Genomic DNA, 22,089 nt, shown 5'->3' on the forward strand with positions numbered 1-22,089 from the left:
TCCTTCTCTTGTTGATCTTCGTTTATATAATTGCAGTCTTCATAATATACCACCTCTACTTCATCATAATTTTTCTTCACTTGAAACACTCAGACCTTTTTTGGAACAACTTTAGTTCTTCTATTCCCAAATGGGTTTTCAATCTCCCTAGTCTTTTTTCTCTTGATTTGCGTGGTAGTAATTTTATTGGCCCGTTTCCTGAAGGTCCTGTTAACTTTACTTCTCTCACGACCTTCAAGGCAGGTTACAACCATTTCAATTGTCTTTTACCCAGATGGTTGTTTGATCTTAATAATCTTGAATATCTTGATCTTGGTTCTAGTGGCATTGAAGGTGCGATGCCGAGTGAGGTTGGAAACGTAACAACACTTAAAAATCTTGATCTTTCATTCAACAGCCTCAACTCCACTATCCCAAATTGGTTCTATCGATGCAAATATTTGGAATCATTTACACTTAGCGGAAACAATATTGAGGGAGTAGTTCAAAATGCGATTTCAAATTTGAGCTCAATAACTAGCATTGACCTTTCTAAAAATACGCTTTCTGGAAAATTACCAAATGTAATTGCAAAGTTATCTAAATTAGGTTCGCTTGATCTCTCAGAAAATCTATTCGAGGGAGAAGTATTTGAATTGTTCAATAGTAGGAATAATTTTCTTCCAGCGGGATTGAGAAATAGTTCTTCTTTGATGCGATTGAATCTTGAAAAAAATAAACTGACTGGAAATCTCCCAGAAATTCTTAGCCAACTCCCAATGCTAAAAAGTATTGACATCTCGAACAATAGGTTGGAAGGTGTTGTAACAGAAAATCATTTCTCCAACTGGACACAATTAAAGTATTTCTTTGCCTCTAACAATTATCTGACTTTAAAAGTGAGTCAAAACTGGATTCCGCCTTTTCAAGCCATCCATATTGAAATAGGTGGATGGAATATATAAAGCATGTGGAAATATCAAATGGTGGAATACAAGGTGATGTTCCAACTTGGTTTTGGAACTTATCTTCTCAAATGGAGTTTCTCGATCTTTCTCACAACCAATTTGTTGGTGAGGTTCCAATCATTTCAATACCTTGTTCTTTAATGTTATTGGGTTCTAACAATTTCAGTGGTCCACTGCCGCAGATTTCACCGCATGTAACCGAGCTAGACCTCTCGAATAATTCCTTTTCAGGAGGTTTATCTCACTTCCTGTGCGAAACAAATAAGAACAGATCGTACAGATTGATGTTCTTAAAACTCGAGGGAAATGATTTGTCAGGAGAAATTCCTGATTGTTGGATGAATTGGCCAGAGTTGATATTTTTAAACTTGGGGGACAATAACTTGATTGGAGGCATACCAAAATCCATGGAGGTTTTAAGTAATTTGATTTCTTTGGACTTCCGAAGAAATAGACTTACCGGTACATTACCTTCGTCATTGACAAACTGTACAATGTTGCTGAAAATTGATTTAGCTGAGAACGAATTCGTTGGACAACTACCACCATGGTTAGGAATGAGGCTTTCAAATTTGATAATCCTTAGCCTTAGCTCAAACAGATTCTATGGTGAATTGCCTCCAGAAATTTGTTACCTCAAAGATCTTCAGATCTTAGACCTTACAAACAATAGTTTCTTTGGAACCATACCAAGGTGTATTAGCAATTTAACAGCAATGGTCACCAGAAGTAAGTTGAGGGACGCTCATATTGAGTGATGTAAATAACCTTGAGTCCTTGATTGTGTTTTATTAGTTCAGCTTGGAAAGTCTTTCATTGCCAAATTCAGTCTCTAAATTTTAGTTAAAAGGAAAAACGAGATCAGATGCTTCAATGCAAATATACCAGATTTTTTTTGGAGAAAATTATCTCAATTCCTGCATATACCATTTTTTTTTTTTTTTTTTTTTTACAATGCCTCAATGCAAATATAAGGATTTAGCACCTTTTCTTGTTGTCATCTAACATTAAATTCATCTCGACCTCAAGATGATTCCTCGGATTCATTGTGGCTGAGGGGAATGAGTTGTGATATCCTTATATGGTATTTGATAGTCTTCCCTCAGGAGCTAGCTTTTGTATTGAGCTAAGCCCAATGTCCACTTCTTTACAATTTATAACTATGTTAATACATTTTCCTTGCCAAACAGAAAAATGAAATAATAGAGCTACTTATGAGGTTCAATTGCCAATAATAGTCGGTATCTTGTTATTTTTCCTATAAACAGCAGACCACATGCTACAATGGATTAACTTATAACTATGTCAGTGTATTTAAAGAATAAGCTAAAAGAACCATTTATCAATCTCAGGCCTTCTCATTTGGTGTATCAAAGCTCATATGATGGATGGTTATATCAAATACTAGTTAAGGAAGAAAAGTCAATAATATGTTCAGTTATGATCAGTCTTGAATGACTTTGCGAGAATCTGATCATCGACACAAGTAGCAAACAGAGCTGTTGGATGAGAAATTGTTCCCGCATTTGAGCTACCAAATTCCTCAGCTGTAGCTGATTTATTCCAATCAGTATTGTACTTTAGAGTCTTAAGTATAGACTGCTAGTTTTAACTTAGCTTTTGGATGGCATCCTTTTGAAAAAAAACATGTTCCAGCTAGTTTTACGTGTGGTCTTAGAGTCCTCCAGCAATATTTGTGAAGACTTGACGTTCGCATAATCTAAACCATCTTCCTCCTTCCTCAACTAAATCTGGCAATTTTTGTATCTTTGTCAAAGAGATGTCCAAAAACCGTTCTTAATTTGATGAACAAGTCATTCGGCAACTCTATGATAGCATAATGAGACAACGATAGTGCCCTTAAGAAGACCTTCATAGAGCTAATCGTAGTGTGAAACTATCATACAATGCAATCTGTAACACAATATTCAGATATCATGCATATAGGGAAACATTCTCTCTTACAAGTTTGATTTAATAAAAAGAGCAAATAAACAAATCAAATATTTTCAATACAGACGACGAATAATTTCATATCTGTCTTTAACTTTCTAAAAGCCAAAACATAGAATCAGAGTAGAAAAGGCCTAATTTACATCTAGTTAGGTGCATAGCATGTCCGCGGAATAACATAATGCTCGGCTGCTGAAGTTGAGCACAGTGTGAGTGAAGAGCAGTCTACAATGGTTCATCGTAAACTAGAATATATTATACAAAAATAGAATGGGACGTAGCCGGACAAATGATGGAAAAAAAATGACCAAAGATACTGCCACTGATTTAGTGTGGAGCAACCACTGAAAGTATGAAGGCGATGTTCAACCCGAGAACAACATGTTGAACTAGTTTTCGAGGTCGAACAGTACACATGCATCAAAAAGGAATAATCCTCAGAAACTGTTGTTTCTCCCATTAGCATCTCTAATAGTTCTATCTTCAATCTACTATTTCTCCAGTAGTTTGTAGTGCTCATATCTTCCTCGGTTTACATGGTCTTTGTTGCCTTACATGTATTTTTGATATATCAAACGGACGGCTCAACTGTCCTATAGTTTTTCCCTGCATACAGACGTCAAATGGAGACAAGACACTCGCTCTTCTTCTGGCGTTTCCTCTACATGTACAGCCATTCTTTTCCAGCACTTACTGAGGTTCAGAGGTGCTTGACATTTTCTTTTCTGTTTTTGACCTCAATTAGTTATAGCCACCTCAAATAAGTCATATCTTTCTCATTTCATTAGCTTCTTGTCCGGACAAAATTGTAACACCTCAAAATCAAGGCTTCACAAATAGACGTAGTCCTTATTGTTCCTCTTGAATTTCAAGTTCACTATCTGTCAAACTCCAACAGAATCAATGCTGGTAATGTTTAATTTCAGCTCGCAAATGACTATTTAAGGAAACAAAACAAATGTAAACTTGTTAAAAATTGCAAAGTTCTTAACATGTGTTTTCTGATTTATGTTCATCTACCTCAGAAAATTGCAAAGTTAATATCCTTTCAACTATGCGCGCTGCCAACAGATCGTCTAAGGGCTGATAAATTGTACTCCCTCCGTTTCAATTTACGGAAAAGGGCCAAATATATCTCTCTACATTAAAATATTGTTTACTTGTACTCTTCGTTATACTATTGGATTATTCATACCCCTATCGTCCTACTTTGTAACAAACATACCCCTTTTTTGGATGGAGTGCCACGTGGCAGCACCATATTAAAATGACTCATTTCTTCTTTTTTTACCCAACCCGTTTTACAAAAAATTCACAACCCGAACCATATTTTCATTTTTCAAATATTTTAAAGAATTTTCTTTTTTAAAACTTAAAAGAAATTGCAAAATATTTTCGTTTTTTAAACTGAGTAGATACTGAAAAGATTTTGCAAAACAAATTGTAAAAACTGAAAAAAATCGTTTTTTTAACAAAATATGTTTTTTTGTAAAAACTGTAAAAACATATTTGTAAAAACTGAAAAAACAAATTTGTATAAACTGAATTTTTTTTGTAAAAATATTTTCATTTTTTAACAAAATATTTTCGTTTTTGATTTTTTTTTTTTAATTTTTAACAAAATATTTTCGCTTTTTAAAAACTAAAGTTTTTAAAAAAAAACTGGAAAAAAATGAAAATAGGGGTCGGGTTGTGGATTTTTAAAAAAAAATGAGTTAGGTAAAAAAAGGAAATGAGTCGTTTTAATCTGGTGTTGACACGTGGCACTCCATCCAAAAAAGGGCTATTTGGTTCCAAAGTATGACGGTAGGGGTATGGATAGCCCAATAGTATAACAAAGGGTACAGGTAAACAATATTTGAAAGTAGAGGGGTATATCTGGCCCTTTTCCGTTCAATTTATGTGAACCCATTTGACTGGGCACGGAGTTTAAGAAAAAGAGAAGACTTTGGAACTTGTGGTGTAAAACGAAGCACATATATTTTGTGTGGCTATAAATCATTGCATAAAGGTAAATTGCTTCCAAATAGGGAAAGAGGTCATTCTTTTTGGTACAGACTAAAAAGGAAATAGGTTCACGGGTTGGGGCTTAGCGGGTTTAACGGGTTCGGGTTCATCCGGGTAAAAATTGAACCGTAAGGGTTACGAGTTGAGGGGGTCGGGCCGGGTTTAGTGTATTTTTTAATTTTGTATTTGTATTTTGTATAACTATTGTAAGTTATATTAATACAAAGTATTAACATAAAGAATACAAGGAAGATGGAAAAAAATTGCACTTCTAAATTGCAAGTGCTACATTTATTTCAAAATTACAAAATTAAAGTTTGCATTTAAAAAGTAAATTAACAAAAAGTAGTAAAACTAAATTTTCATGCATAATAAATTAATAATACTTCATATTAATCCAACAAACTAAAAATTAAGCATAAATACGTCTAATAATTTTAAAATAACACAAATTGTCTTAAAATCTTAAATATGAATTTTCGGAGGACGCTCAAGACAATACTTTATATGCCTCCTTAAACTGCCTGTGCCAGACCCTGAACGAAGATTTAAGACTTGACTATAGTTCTTGCACTTTACTTTGTGACATTCTTCATTTTCTTCTACCACCTCAAAGTGTTGCCAAACATATGAGCGTACTCTAGAAGTACGAGACATGATTTAACTTGAATTGAGATTTGAGAAATGAGATTGAGAAATGAGAAATGAGAATTGAGAATTGAGAGATGAGTGAAGGAATGAGGAAGGGGAGGGGGAATATTTATAGTTTTAGAGAAGGTTAATTTTGTAAATTGAAAAAAATGTTAAATTTTAAAGAAAAAAGAGGCTATTAATGCAATTAAGGGTGTTAACCAACGGATCCCTGCCCGGGGTGACCATTGCCAACCGTTAATGGGCCCCACAGAGTCGTCGGAAGTGAAACAATTGCAGTGCAGCGGATTTGTCTAAAGGATTAGCAAAGAAAAACTATTACTACTAATAAACAGGGAAAGAGAAGCTTTAAAAATGAATAGGCACCATTACCTTGATAATACAACCAATAATTTTGCTCGCTATCGACCCATACAGTCGATAGCGAAATATGAGCAATTTTGTGCCATCCGTTGTCTCTCCACTCTGATCTTTAGGAACAATGAAGTCGGTCAAGATATATGGACCGCCTGCTTGAGCCATCCAAGAACTAGTAATAATAGCAACAACAAAGACGACAACAATTTAAGTGAGGCATGAGGCCATTTTTGCTCTTCTGAGGAGGGTAGAGATGAAGTTAATTGGACTTGGAAACGTTTTGGGAAATCTACACTGTGTAGCTGCCGGGAAACAACTCAGAAAAACCAAACTGAAAACAAAAGAAAATGAACACTTGTATAGCTACTACTCCAGCAGCCCGCATTTGTACAGCTATCAGATAAAATGAAGTTGTAAGCAATTAGGAACATTCATCAGTATTACCTATCAAATGCAGGGTGGTTAGAAACTTAAAGATCAAAATGAACGAAGCAATACGTGATGAAAAAGAACTGAGTTTGGAGATCTTCATCCATATATTTTGCTTTCCAAGCTTGATGAAAAAAGTAGCTGATTGTGAAATAGAGATTGCTAGTTTCCGACCATTCGTGATCTTCCTTGTGATTCCATGAATTGACTGGGGTTTAAGAACAACAAACAGAAGATTGAACAACTGCAACAATGTCAATGTATCAACGGCCAAATCGAGCTAGTAGAAAAGCAAAGGAGGAAATCCTCAAAATAAACTACCAAATTATTCTGCATCATATTTTGAACAGCGAATATGCATCAACTGAAACAAAAGAACTAATAAGAGCTGGCTCTTTCTTGGTTATGCTGTCAAGCCTACCGAGTAAATTGAAGTTTATATCTGCAACATCAGCTTAATGTTTATATCTTCTCCAAATCTATGAATATTCAAAACAAAAAACTGATATATTAACTACTGTCTAAAGATCCAAATACTGACAAAATCTCAGTATTTGCTATCAGATGCAACCGCATCAACTTGAAATCATTGCGATATAACATGTGCTTAAGTTATGGAAGCAGATATCGGAAGACATTTGAACATCTGAGAAAGTGCGGTTGCATTCTTATCTCTGTGCAAGAGACGAACAAAGCTGAGCAATCTATTGGCCTTAAGGTGATAACTCGAGTAATCTATTGGCCACTCCTTTCCCTTTCTCGATTTCCACATCAATTTTTATAATTATTTGCTTTTGCAAACTTCATGTGAATTTCTTACAGGGAACAGGCAAAGTGTACCTGATTGTAAAGTTGATCAGATTGCATACATCTAAACTGTCTCGAACTTTTGCTTCTTCAAAGGACCGAAATCGACGAATAGGAGTATAGGAATGAACGACCCTCATCATTGCTATACATCCAGCGACTGGGGAAACAAATAAACATTATGTGAGAGGAAAAAAATAACGAGTAAAGTACATAGAAAAGATATTACAGACGAGTTTACGGACAAACTAGCTTATGTTAATAAGAGGATAGAACTTTAGGTGGCATACCAGATGAGGTGACCAGAAATCCAAATGCTGAACCAGTTTCGCCTTTGCGCAAACATATAGATGCATACTAAAGTGATGGAGAAGGCAAACTCTCCTTGTGTCCCAGGGCAGAAGATGGTACAGAGATGACCACCACTTTACCGCGATCCGACACGATCTGAATGTGGCCGAGGATATACATCAGATTTGTTAAATTACATTTTTCTATGAACTTCCTAGATAAAATTATTAATTTCAGCCAATACTATGTCTTTTCTTTTCTTACAATGAATAAAAATTCCTGTTGTTGCAACATATTACCTTTTTTTTGTCATCATTCATCCTGATATGAAGATGCTTCCTCGGCTTCATAGTGACAATAGATGCTAGACACTGCTCAACAATATTTCATAAAGAGAGAATCAACAAACAAAAAAAAAAGAAGAAAAAAACAGAATTAACTTAGATCAGTTAGAGCATCTTCGTTTTAATCATTACAGGTATTTCCCATCGACTCTTATGGTAGAAATTTAAGCAACTTTTGGCCAGTAACCCCCCTTGTCAAATTATAGACGAGGTTTGAGCTGAAATTCAGGCATCACATCGTTCTAATCAACCTCCTTCTGCAAAAGAAAAGAAGTTAGATTCAAATATCAGCATTTTGTACCAGTATGGAGATTTGAATGACAGTACACACAAGCATAGAATGGGAAATAAATTTTTGAAGAAAAAGCAATATTACCTCAGAAATTGGTAATGGAATCGATAGCAGGAGGCTATTTCTAGACGTTGAAGCGAAGTGAGGCACCAAAGACCCAATGTTGGTAGCCGATGGAGCTGAGAAAGAGACGAGGGAAGCCGTTCTTTCAGTACTGATAAAACTTCATTCTCTAAATTTGGGACATAATCATATTGACATGTGCGTGTATACCTTTTCTATTTTTTATAGACAGGAAACAAACTTTGTGTCGCGTATGCCTTTGAATTCTATTAGAGCTTCGCATTCAATAGTGGACAGATGCATTACTCTAAACCACCTCCTGAAAAGGGGAAAGAACAAGAATACATGAATTTATATTGAGATGAAAGTTCAAGCAATAAATGAACTAAAAATCTACAAGATGAAGAGCGAGATATATGAAAACAATACATGGATTGCTATTGATGAGATGAATTTCCAAAGACAATAAATAGATGGCTGACATACATGTGTGTGGTAACAGATTACTAGTTCGTTAATATTACATTAAGCTATCAACGTTCTGGAGCAAATATGTGAATTCCTACCAATACCAAAATCTTTTTTTACAATGTTCCGGTGCAAATATAAGGAGTTTATCACCTTTCTTTTTTGTCATCTAACATTCAATTCATCCCAAATTGAAGATGCTTCCTCTGTTTCATAACCTCTTCACACTGCTCAACAAGATTTTTAACAAAGGAAAATAATTAACAGAAAAGCAAAGAGAAGTAACAAAAAATAAAAAGCTACTTGAAAAGAAAAGGAATAACTTACATCTGTTAGAGCACCTTCGTTTTAATCATCACAGGTATTCATCACCGATCTCTATGGTGGGAATATGAGAAATATTTGGCCAGTAATCGCCCTTCTCAAATTCTAGGAGTGGTTCCAGCAATGGGCATTCAGAAATATCTAGTTCAGAGATGGAAGAGGGCATCCCTTTTACTGGAAGATTTTGGAGTTTAGGGCAATACAAGATATCCAGCTTAGAGAGGGAGGAAGGCTTTCTTTTCACTTGAAGAGATTGGAGATTAGGGCAATGCCAGATGGTCAGCTCAGAGAGGGAGGAGGGCAGCGCTGATTCTGGAATAGATTTGAATTGATCGCAGGAGATGATCTCTAGACGTTGAAGCGAGGTGAGGCGCCGAAGACCTTCGGTCGGTAGTGAATGGAGCTCATCATGGTCATCTAATATAAGCACAGAAAGAGACGAGGGAAGCCCTTCTTCCAACAGTGACTGAATTTGAGGTAATTTAGAAGTATGTAGAGATTCAAGAGAGGTGAGGCTTTTGAGAACTTGGCTGCTTAATGTTTTCAGATTAATTATCGAAAGAGTTCGAATAGAGGAAGGCAACTCCCAATTTTCAGAAGCAGGAATCTCTTCGTCACTACCATCATGTTTGATGTATAACTTTGTGAGACAGGGGAGTCTCTGTAAACCCCACTCCTTTCGCCCATTCACCAATTTCTTGCAATCCCAGATCCAAAGGACTTCTAAACTGAAGGGCAATACTCCTTCAGGAAAGGACTCTATTTCTGGACAATTATGCAGTTTCAGTTCCTTAAGAGATGGAAGTAGTTCCTTCATATGTTCTGGCAGCGACTTCAGCTTCTCGCATTTCCGAACATACAAAGTAAGCAACGACGTCATTTGAGCCACCGAAAGTATTTCAAGATTCTCACAGCATTCAATTTGGAGTTCTTCAGTCCCGTTGGGAATCAAAAGCCCTGTAAGGTTGTTGCAACTTTTTACAGTCAAATAGCGTGCTTGTGGGACCAACTCTGCTGATATCTCATTTATAGAATCACATTTTTCAAGTTCCAAATTCTCCAGAAACATGTTACTTGCTATAGAAATCATATCACCAACTGATGACTCCAATTTCAATTTCCCACAATGCTTTATCTTTATTTCCTTCAAGGTATTTGGCAAACTGCTAAAAGGCAAGGAGCTAAGAGACTGACAATCACTTATCCATAATTTAACTATCTGTTTCACTCCCTGAAGTTGAGACAAAAACGGTTCAGCATCATCAAAAAGAACTCCAACCTTAGGAGAACCTTCAACTTCAAACTTTTTAAGACTTGAAAGTTGGATAGGTGTCTCCAGATTGAGTTCCGGACAATTTGAAATAATCAAACTTGTCAGAGAACAAAGATTTTCAGGCAACTTTCCAATCAACATGGGGCAGTTAACAATTGAAAGCTTCTGAAGTATAGGAAACTCTTCTCCATTCCCTAGTACGTGCCACTGCTTCCACTCCAGCATCTCGTCAAACTCAAGTCGCTCAAGAGAATTGAAAGGCTTTTTGGAGGACGAACTACCATAGAATTCTTCAGTCACCTCTGTTATTTGATGCATCCCGCTAATGGAAAGGAATTTCAGAGAAGGAAGCTGGCCTAATGCGGGCAAGGAATAACAGTCTTTGCAGTTGCTTAGAGACAATTCCACCAGCTCAGAAAATGAATGATCAGCTAGCCAATTTGGAAAGTTTGTCCCTCTATAACCGTTGATCTCAAGTTCTTTTATGTTTGGATTTGGATATAGCTCACCAAGTATGTCTCTTTCAATTTGTGAACTATCCGCAATACTTTCACTCCACTCCAATGATAACTTTTCAATAGGTTCCTTTCCTCTCATGTTTGCCTTCAAAGCTTCCCTTCTGTCGGCCACATTTTGCAACTCTAGAATAGATAGAGATCCATACAAGTTATGTAGTTTACCCAAATCTTCCATTGTTGAACCACTGCGATCACCTAGAAGAAATTTAGCTCCCAACAACACATGGAGGCTTTTCAACTTGCTCAAATGTAGCGGCATCTTCAAGCGAGAAGTACTGCTAACATCAAGGTGACGCAAGTTTATCAACTTTTCCATCTGCTGTGGTAACTCCTCAAGGAATTCACAAGATGATAAGAGAAGTGTCTCTAAGTTATAGAGTACACAAATGGAATCTGGTAATTTTTTTATCTCTGCCTCAGAAAGGTCCAAAAATCTTAGGAGTTTTAACTTGATGAACAAATCATACGGTAACTCTTTGATATTATAACCAGACAATGAGAGTGCCCTTAAGGATGTTAGTGTTGGCAATATATTATGCAACACCCTCTTGCTTAGAGATAGATGATAGTTGTCGTTGATTGGAAGCAATGTCCTCAGCTGCTCCAATTTGTAGAGAGGTTTCAACTTTTCAAAGTCACCATTATATCCCCTTGAATATGATAGGTGTCGACATCTTCCCACCATATCAGATCCTTTGTTATCTTCCAAATTGATGCAAAGTCTTGAAGATGTAACTTGGGCCAAATCATTGACAAGGTCATGCATTAAGAATTTCTCAGTGCCCCCTTGAAAAGAACTTGGGACCCTTTCAAACAATGATCTTGATCGCAACTCGAGAAAGTATTGGTTGCCCGAATCTTCAATTATTTTATCTTTTTGCAACCGTTGCACGAGACCATTAGCAATCCAGAGTTGAATAACTTGTTCTTTGTTGAATGGATAATCTTTGGGAAATATTGCACAATAGGAAAAGCATTGCTTCAAATGAACGGGAAGATCATTGTAGCTCAACATCAACGTGGGTAATATTCCATTGTCTGGCAGCTCCCATATTTCACTTGTCAAAATTCGTCTCCACTCTTCAATCTCTGATTTGGACCGTAACAAACCAGCAATTGTCTTTAGTGCTAAGGGCAAACCTTTGCACTTAGCTGCGATTTGTTTCCCGACTTCTACATGTCCTAGATGTTCCTTAGGATCCATGTTGTCAAATGCATGTCTTTCGAATAAAGACCAAGAGACATCACTAGACAAAGTATCCATGCTAATTTGCTCATTACCCATTGTCATGGCAACACTTTTCTTACGTGTCGTCACAATGATCTTACTTCCAATTTCTCCTTGTGCAAAAGGATTTATCAACTCAACCCACTCGAGGTAGTTGTCATTCCAAACATCATCTAAAACAATAAGAAACTTTTTCCCTTTTAAGCTTTCCTTCAATTTGATTTGAAGTTGATTAAAATTGTTATCAAGCATCAAGTTGGATGAACCAATTTCTTCAAGTAATCCTTTTGTTATCCTAGAAGCATCATATGGTTCAGACACACAGAACCAAGCTGTCAAATTGAAATGGTCTTTCACCTTCTCATTATTGTACACAGCTTTAGCAAGTGTTGTCTTGCCAACCCCTGCCATTCCAACAATAGGAATTACACTATACGTTTTTCCATCGGCATCAACAGACAATAAATGGTCAACCAAAAACTCTATTTCATTCTGCCTACCAAAAATATCAGAATCATTAACCAAAGATGTTGAAGGCACTCTAGTTTCTTGTTTACCAGAAACAAGATAGTCCTTTAGGCCAAGCCTACCAATTTGCTTTTCCAACTCCTCCAACGTTTTAGTGGTGCCTTCCAACTTCTCCTTTATGTTAAGAAAAAATTCATCACTCAAGCACAAGTTGAGGTCACTTACCTGCTGGTTGCTTGCTTCTGCATGACTTTGATGCTGACCTTCCACCTTAACTCTCAGAACTTCATAATTGATTTTTTCCATTAAGTTTTCAGCACTGTCCACAGCATCCCGGAGTTCATTAAGCCACTGAGTCACGTCTGGATTAGATGCCTGCTTATTCTCTGCATCACTTAGCACAGCCCGGAAACCACACAAAGTCCTCCTTAGCTTCTCTAAGAGATGAAAATCATGCTTTTGCCTCTGAAACATCTTGAGCAGCTCACCCTGAGGAGCAAGCCTTTCAAAGAGAACATTCAAAGCTGAAGATAGAAATGCACCTCCAACTGCTAAGCCAATCTCCATTTCTGAATGCTGCAAAGCAAAACAAGAAAATCACAAAATGATTAAGAACTTGGAGAGCTTTAATACTTAAATCTTAAAAATAGTCTTACTTTTACCTGTTCAATGCTAAGAGTAATATGAACAAGAATGCGCAAAGTATATGCTAGATGTGTCCAATGCGCAAAGCAAAACAAGAAAATCACAAAATGATCAAGAATTAGCAGAAGATTAATGTTTCTATCTTAAAATAGTCTTAGTTTTAACTGTTCAATGCGAAGAGTAATATGATATAAAGTAATAATTGAGGCTAAGAAAGAGATACGGTGGGGCACTGAAATGATATAAAGTGCTGTAATGTGCCTTTTTCTCATAGCATGGGATTCCTTCCATATTTTTAGCAAGTGGATTTCGTTTCAAATTTTTAGATAATATAAAGAAGTAAGGTATACTAATTGTGTGTTATAGGTAGAATATACGTAGACACTCCAAAATATTATTTTACCCACATTGGATCTGACATGTACACAACGCCATTTTCAAAGAGTCCGAATAACAAAGTGAAATATTTTATCTAGACTATATCCGATCATTCATTACTATTACGACGTTTGTTTTGACTTGTATAGTTGACTATCTTAGAAAGAGAAAAGGACGAGTGTAATATTTTTGTTTTCTACTCTTTTTCAATCTTTTTCTTTTTCTCTTTAAGCATCTCCCGTTCGCCCAATGTTTTTCGAAATAAAGTTATAGAGTTAGAAGAATAAAGTGAGAAATGACAGGATGCGCCCAATGTTTTTCGAATGAAAAGTGAGTTCTTTTTTAAACAAAAATCTCTCCCAAGTTAGGAGGATCTATGGTGTTTCCACACTTCCCCTCCAGCGTGACTTTACCCAGGACCTAACGATCGTAGATAGAGGTGCTTTACCAACTGAGTGAGAGTATTTTGATTGACGTGATTATTGTGAGAATCAAGCCTCATCTTACAATTTGAAAAGTTTTATTCCGCATGAGACGCAACTATCCGCAGACAAAAGTTAGCATGAGATTCCTCTCATATTTTTGCCAAGTATATTCTGAGTCTCACTTTTCAGCAAAGGAATTGGTCTACGAGTCCAGCCCTTTCCTTTCCAGTTTTTATATAATATAAAGAAGTACGGTATACTAATTATGTGTTATAGGGAGAATGACACTTCAAAACATTACTTTACCCACATTGGATCCTCCAAAAATTAATCCACTATTTTTGGAGGATCCAACACGTACTTAACGATATTTTTGACTCAATAGGTTAAAAAATAATATTTTCTTACGATTTAAAATATTTTTGAATAGTGAAAATATTAAGAGGAAAAAGAAATTACGAATAAAGTTATAGTAAGAGTTAGGAGAATAAAGTGAGAAATGATAGGCCGTGCCCAATGTTTTCCGAATATTTAAGTGTGAGAGTACTTTGATTGACGTGAAACAATTGAAATCTATCTGCTTACTCAGAGAATCAATCCTCATCTAACAATTTAAAAAGTTATAGTATGAGATTCCTCTCACATTTTTGCCAAAGAATCCAGTAATAGTTTCATTTCCAATTTTCTTCTTACTTTTGTTTCCATCAACCGAAACTCATACTCTAAGAATACTGATGGGGAGTGAGCAAAAACTACGGAAAACTAAATGAAATTACCAAATAAAGGAAATCCAAAGTTATAGTCTCTGTTAAATATTTAAATTAGTTCCGAGCTAAAACTCAGTTTTCTATTCACAGAAGGAGTCGAGCAACAGTTCGAAACAAATGATTTTCTTGCAATATTCCCTTTGAAGTTGTAAATAATGGTAGGAAAATAATTAATGGTTGCTTTAAATACTAATCGTTTAGTCACTATCTTTAAAAAAAATTATCCATTGCATGTTGTAGCTAAGTGTTAATTATTAATGACAAAATTTCAGAATAATTTGACAAAATCATTTAAAAAAGATAGCTAAATTTTGGAATTCCTTAATATCATGTTTTAGAAAGTATTAGAGCTTGAGAATAGAAGAAGCAAATTAGCAGTTCTAGTATGAGCTTTTTTGCAGATAAGGATTAAATAACCTTAGGTGTCTTAAACAAATATTACTTTATCTTGAAATAATCTTTACAGAAAATATTATTTTACTTATTAATTTTTAGATAATATAAAGAAGTATGATATACTAATTGTGTGTTATAGGCAGAATTTACGTTGCGGAGACGCTCCAAAACATTATTTTACCCATATTGGATCCTCCAAAAATTAATCCAGTACTACTTTTGGAGGATCCGACATGCACCCACCGATATTTTCGAAGAAACCGAGCAACATAGTAAGACATTTTCTCTTCTGTAGACTATGTCCGATCATTCATTACTATTACAACGTTTGTATTGCCTAGTATAGTTGGCTATCTTAGAAAGAGAAAAGGACAAGAGTAATATTTTTATTTTCTCTCCTTTTCAATCTTTTTTCTTTTCTCTCTAAGCATCTATGTTTTCATGCTGAAAAGGTTTATTAAAGTAGTCAAATATTTCTTATAAAAACATTTCTCATTCCTAGGTTTTCAAAAACAAAATTACCTTTTCTTACGTTTTCATATTTTTTAATAGTGAAAACATTAAGCAAGAAAAAGAAATTACAATTAAAGTTCTAAGATTGAGGACGATAAATTACATTAAGCACTTCTCAAATAAGTGTTTTTGGAGAGAAGCTACTTTTTTTCTGCTTCTCCAAAACTGTTTCTGCTTCTACTCAAAATAACTTTTTTTTTCTTCCAAAAGGTTGGCCAAACGTGTCAATTTTTTTTGGCCAAAAAAAAACTTTTAGCTAAAAAGAAGTTTGGCCAAACAGGCTATAAATCATGTTATTTGCTATTGTATTCTTGACTGTTTGAAGAAGTGATGATGTTCAACTGGAATAGAAATAATGTTCTTTAGTATTTCGTGTTTGACAAACATCGTGCATCAAAATACTTTTGAATTTTATTCTTGACCAATTTTTTTTTTTTTTTTGTTGAGTTTAAACACTATAGTAGAAAAGCATAGCTTATTATGGAGTATTTTGGTATTATGGAGATAATAACAGTGAGAGATAATCATTCTCATGCTTAGCTTGAATATACCTTTAGGATGTAAAATTGATCTGATCCATGTTTTATTATAGAAGCATAGGATTTTGATTCTGTTATCAATAGTATTCATATCATTAGGAACTACTGTTTCACCTACTTATATAATATAAGGATGGCAAAGATATAACTTGTTCTTATATTTAATATGACTTCTTTCATCGCTAAATAAAATATGAAAACATGATTTTAGGTTTTTTTCCTTATTTAAGAGCTTAGATATCACGCCCCCATCCCCCCCCTCCCCCCCCCGGTTTTCTTTTTGTTTTTAAAAATGTGTGTTTGGGATAACCTTTAGCTAACTGGGAATACTTGTTTATTTTGTGAACCTAATGACTTTGTGCTCTTGAGTCTTGATTTAGGTGTTGCCATCTTTGATCGACATAAAATGACTTAAAAAATGGTGTAGGATGTGTCCCTTTTTATTTATTGAGTTAGTTCTAAGTCACATTAATTAAGAACTAGTTTCTCCTAGAAAGAGACAAGAGGGGTTGCTCTGATGGTAAGCAACCTCCGCTTCCAACCAAGAGGTTGTGAGTTCGAGTCTCCTCAAGAGCAAGGTGGGAAGTTCTTGGAGGGAAGGATGTCGGGAGTCTATTTGGAAACAGCCTCTCTACCCCAGGGTAGGGGTAAGGTCTGCGTACACACTACCCTCCCCAGACCCCACTAAGTGGGATTATACTGGGTTGTTGTTGTTGTTTCTCCTAGAAAGGTTAGAGCTTTCTCCTATGTTTCGGTCACTACGGCATGTAAAGATATTAGTTCTCGTATAAGTTGTTATGATTTATTTGCTGTTTTTCTCCTATATTTTCTGTGTTCGTTAAGAGGCAGATGTTCCTCTCTAACCCATTTTCTCTTTGTTTTTTCTTTGTCTTGCATGACATGCGGAGCCGTGAGGAGTCCCACATTGGGACTCAATGCCGTCATTTAGCTCGCGTTTGGTCATAGATTCCCAAATTTGTTTTGAAAATTTTGATTTGGGTAAAGTTTGGTTTGAAGATGAAAATATATTTGGACATATGTTCTCAAAACACATTTCCCAACTTTATTTTGAAAAAACATGTATATAATTCCCAAATTGTGGGATTTTGGCCCAAAATCAGCAATTGAGGTGATTTTGGGATTTGGGGTTTGGAATTTGGGATTTTGTCAAAATGTGGGCAAAATTTATTATGGCCAAACATAACAACAAACAACAACAACAACAACAACAACCCAGTAAAATCCCATAAGTGGGGTCTGGGGAGGGTAGTATGTACGCAGACCTTACCCCTACACCAAAGGAGTAGAGAGACTGTTTCGGGAGACCCTCGGCTAAGATAATAAGAAAAACAAAAAGAAAAAAATATTAGTTTCACCACAGAGATCATAGGAAAAATAAGAACATAAAATGCAGAAGGAAAAATGCAAAACAATAGTGATGACTAGTAAATAGGTCCTGCACCGAAAAGAGAAAATAGTAAGACACGGCAACGCCCCTGGCTATTTCAGACAAAAATCCTACCAGACTAGGCTCACAACAGTACAAGGTAACGCAAGACACAGCTACCTCCTAGCTTACAACCATAATACTCGACTTCCATAACTTCCTATCAAGTGTCATGTCCTCGGAAATCTGAAGCCTCACCATATCCTGCCTGATCACTTCTCCCCAATTCGTGAGAGGATTTTACATGGGATTATAGCCAAACATGAGTTGCTAAATAAATTCCAAATTTATTTTGGCAAAATTCATAGTAAAACGGGTCCTTAACCAGCATTTGTGTCTCCTCCTTCATTCATACCTCTAGCTCTCACGAATTACATCCGGACAGATAGCCAGAGAGAAGCGAGAGGAAGCAGCAAATACTCCTTTCTATATCATGATGGTTTTGTTTTTATTTTCATTATGCTTTGTTCATCCTGACTCACTAATTTGTTACTTGATTTGTTGTTTGCTTATTTTATTTTATTTTATTTTATTGTTATGTGTGACAACTTAAGTTAGATGTACATTAGATAAATAATTGTCGGGGGATAGTTTAGAAGCCACTTATTTTCAGAACTGGCAAGATTTTAGAGTAGCATTTTGGTCGGTTGAAAAACTAAGTGATGGGATTGTGATAATCTTTGATGTAAGTTCAAAAAATGGAATTCTTTCTCTAACTATGTCGCTATTCTTCTCAAATCAAACCTATTTTAAAGACCGTTGTTGTCACGATCCGAATTACTCATCGTCGGGACCATAATGGCGTCTAACATTGAACTCGTTAGGCAAGCCAACGTTACTTATCATTTTACCTTTTTTACTTTATCTTTTAAGAATTTATAATTTATCGTAAGAAAATTAGCAGAATAAATGCCGAAAAATGAAATTTAAACAGATCATCTTAATACAAATACGAATCCGAAGTAAAACTCCACCCAGAACTGGTGTCACAATCTCACGGACTGTCTACAAATACTACAAATAGTGGTCTGAACAAAAAAAATACACATCTGTTTCAGAAATAGGTAAAACAGAAAAGAAATAGGATAGAAGGGGACGTCAGTGCTTACAGATGCCTGCAAGACTACCTTGGGTCTCCTGAATGTAGTAGCTGCAATCGACCTCATGATCAGCCACAATCAGCTCCAAAATCTACATAGAAAGTGTAGTGTGCAGTATTAGTACAACCGACCCCATGTACTGGTAAGTGCCGAGCCTAACCTCGACGAAGTAGTGACGAGGCTACGACGGGGCCTAACAACATATATATATAACCTGCAATAGTTTATACTAAATAGAAAGGAAATACATAATGTAATAAAGTAATAACTGGCATTAAATAAATCCGGAACTCAACGGTGCTATTAGTGTTCAGCTATAACCAATCCTTGAGGGTATTTCAACATCACAATAATAGGCCTCAACAGAAATGAATTCATAACAACAACTTATGCGGCGTGCATCCCGATCTCATTATATAAACAATAACAGTATCAATATACATCCTTATTCCTCCTTGTTGCGGTGTGCAATCCGATCCCATCCGTCCACCCTTATTACTCCTCAATTTATATACATATATATATATATATATATATATATATATATATATATCACCATTATTCCTTCTATTGCGGCGCGCAACCCGATCTCACATGTCCACCCTTATTGCTCCTTGTTGCGGCGTGTAACCTATTCCCTCTCTCCTAATTAAGTTATGGGATTGAGATAATCTTTGGTGTAAGTTCAAAAAAGGCAAAATACATAAGTACCCACCTAATCTATGGTCCAAATTCCCTTTACACACTTTCTGAGGACATATATCATATTACACACGCAACCTTTCTAAAATTGTGCCTAATACACACTACTTTTGCCAGATGACACGCGCGTATTTAACCAAAAAAATAAGTGCATCAAACCAATGCGTTGTATGCCCAAGTCCTTATATAAGCACACGTGTCTAAATCTTATATGTCCACTTATTTTTGTTAATTTAATAATTAAATGAAAAGAAAAGAAACCCAAGCCCTTCTTCCCCATTTGGAACCCTTATCATCCCGGAATCCGGCGATATCCGCAGCCTCCTCAACTCCTCCCTCTTGCATTTCCTTTAAGAAGATGTCAGCCATAACTCATAATACCGGCAACGACCTCAAGCAACAAGTCGAGAACTCCATTGTCAGGTCATTAGTTCCACTGTCAGCTCATGGTCGACGAGCTCAGATCTTCTCCGCGTGGGTGGAGCTATCAGATCTTTCGGCAAGCTGGTGTTCTTCGTTCAAATCTGGTCTCGTTTGGTTGAAAAAAGGCAAACAACGGCGACCTCCATTTTTCAGCCATTGTTACAGTGGCAAACCCATCGGTAACAATGGTTATTCCACAGCAAACAAAACCTAGAAACTAACAAAATGGTGGAAATTCATGTTAATATTTTGTTCTTGTGGGCATTTTCCATGACTGTTGGAGTTTAGAGGAGGAGATCGACGGGTATGGGGGGTCAGAAGAAGATGAGAAACGTGGGGGAGGGGGCTTTTTTTTTTTTTTTTTTTTTTGAAATATTATCAATTGGTGTAAATGTAGTATTTTTTTTCTTGAGTTAGGACACGTGTCACGACCTTATTAGCGCGTGACCTCACATATATTTTGAAAAGCTGGTCAAGAAAAAAGTGGTGTGTACTAGCTATACTTTAAAAAGGTTGCATGTGTAATGTGATATATGTCCTCAGAAAGTATGTAAAGGGGATTTGGGCCATAGGTTAGGTGGGTACTTATGTATTTTGCCTTCAAAAAATGAAATTCTTTCTCTAACTATATCGCTATTCTTCTCAAATCAAACCTCTTTTAAAGACCGTTGTTGCTGGTTAAACAAAAATACTCAATCCTTAACCTATTTTTAAAAAAAATTGAAACTTCAAAACAGTTTCTAAGAATGTACCAAAGTACGTCTTTGACATTATTCAAAATCGGCAACAAATGTTCTCTTCACAACATGGTTTCGTCCATTTTCTTTAAGTAATTTGCATACTCTCCCTTTTTCTTTATCAAACTATTTTAATCAATAATTCTTTATACATAGATTTATTTAAATGTTTTGTTGAATTGTTATGTTACCTAAAGAATTCTAAAATCCCATTATGCTTAACTTAATTAACCTAAGTTCGGTCGATTAATCGTAGTCAATGAATCATGTAGGGTGCTTTAATAACTTTCCCTATAGGATTAATTAGAACTCTTACCCATAATTTTAAGGTTAAGTAGGGCCATAAAATAGAGCTAGCTTTAAGCATTATTTAGCTAAAATTGGTGTTCTAATTCACCGTTAAAATAATTAGGTGAAAACTCTTAAAATTGATTAAACCTCAATTTTTCTCCACTAAATTATACTCTAGTTCGACCCGTGTTAAAATGAGGTATAATAACTGCTTGTACAAAAAATGTATAATTATTGTATAATGAGATTGTACGTGTACTTCTCTGTGAGATTGTGTATACTTCTTTGTATAAATGTATATAAAATATATACTTATTCTGCAATGAGATTGTATATGTATATTGTTGTAGGACATATCTCAAGTACTGGTATAATAAATGTATAATTTTTGTATAATCAGATTGCATATGTATACTGCTTGTATATTTGAGACAGACGTGTAAAAATATAAAGAAGTGCATTATCGTAACACTATATTTTAAATAGGAATTGTCTTACATGTGTGTATGAAAGTTGCAAATGGAGTCTTAGATCTTCAGGTCAACAAAAATCAAATGTCTTCAAGGTTAGATGGTTCATTGTTGTTCACACTTGCTCAGAGACGAGAATGTTTTCACAATGTCATACACTCCGGCAGACATCACGAGTGCATGAAACAATAGTATGGAATTAATATGAGATACGTAAAAATGTATAGACCAAACGAAAAGGCACTTGAACTGTTAAGAGGGATCTCACACGAATCTTATAGTAAACTGTCGGGTTACTTGTATCTAATAAATATGACAAATCCTGATTCTATCACAATGTTACATAAATTAGAGGACGGATGCTTCATGTATGTTTTTATCGCACTAAATGCATCAATAAAAGGATCCCAATATTGCAAGCTTATTGTAGCGGTTTATGGGAAGTTCCTAAAATCATCACAGATGGGGATAATATTAACAACACAAGATGTTATTCCTAAATGAACTTGATAAATGCTATTTCGTGATGGAATTGCTGATTTGAGCTATGGTAACACACTCTGCACATGTTTATATTTTAGCATGTCATTTATACCAGTCCAGGAGCATTGGATTTGTCATTCATTCATAACATACATGTATTCTTGTTTAATTGCTCCTATGTGATATGATTGGATTGGATGCATGTGGCCACGCCGAGCGGATTGTGTTGGTATGCATGTGACCATGCCAGACGAATTATGATATTGTGTCTGTGACCATGCCGGACAGATTTGAGCCGAGTTTGAGGCTACATAGAGGTTTAATGCTTGAATGAACTTGATAAATGCTATTTC

General features: G+C 35.6%; 1 protein-coding gene across 4 annotated transcripts; it reads right to left on the reverse strand.

Moving 5' to 3' along the window:
* Positions 1-2,938: 2,938 nt before the first annotated feature.
* Positions 2,939-13,327, reverse strand: LOC104244076 (putative disease resistance RPP13-like protein 1). Of its 4 annotated transcripts, none has more exons than XM_070155757.1 (12): positions 13,083-13,327; positions 8,937-12,996; positions 8,763-8,836; positions 8,352-8,460; positions 8,163-8,257; positions 7,919-8,043; positions 7,742-7,813; positions 7,442-7,598; positions 7,185-7,311; positions 6,360-6,588; positions 5,931-6,087; positions 2,939-3,781 (listed from the first exon to the last, which is right to left on the reverse strand). In XM_070155757.1, the coding sequence occupies exon 2, from the start codon at positions 12,985-12,987 to the stop codon at positions 8,965-8,967; it is 4,023 nt and encodes a 1,340-aa protein (XP_070011858.1). In that variant the 5' UTR covers positions 12,988-12,996; positions 13,083-13,327; the 3' UTR covers positions 2,939-3,781; positions 5,931-6,087; positions 6,360-6,588; positions 7,185-7,311; positions 7,442-7,598; positions 7,742-7,813; positions 7,919-8,043; positions 8,163-8,257; positions 8,352-8,460; positions 8,763-8,836; positions 8,937-8,964. The 4 variants fall into 4 exon arrangements, with proteins under 4 accessions (XP_070011858.1, XP_070011857.1, XP_070011856.1 ...); XM_070155756.1 differs by having other exon boundaries at positions 5,931-6,246; XM_070155755.1 differs by having other exon boundaries at positions 5,931-6,588.
* Positions 13,328-22,089: the final 8,762 nt, after the last annotated feature.

The sequence above is a fragment of the Nicotiana sylvestris genome, chromosome 9 (assembly GCF_000393655.2).
Source record: "Nicotiana sylvestris chromosome 9, ASM39365v2, whole genome shotgun sequence".
In the NCBI taxonomy this organism is placed as follows: domain Eukaryota; kingdom Viridiplantae; phylum Streptophyta; class Magnoliopsida; order Solanales; family Solanaceae; genus Nicotiana; species Nicotiana sylvestris.

Coding starts and splice junctions, on each gene's coding strand:
- LOC104244076 (XM_070155757.1), bottom strand. CDS start 12,987: ATGGAGATTGGCTTAGCAGTTGGAGGTGCATTTCTATCTTCAGCTTTG.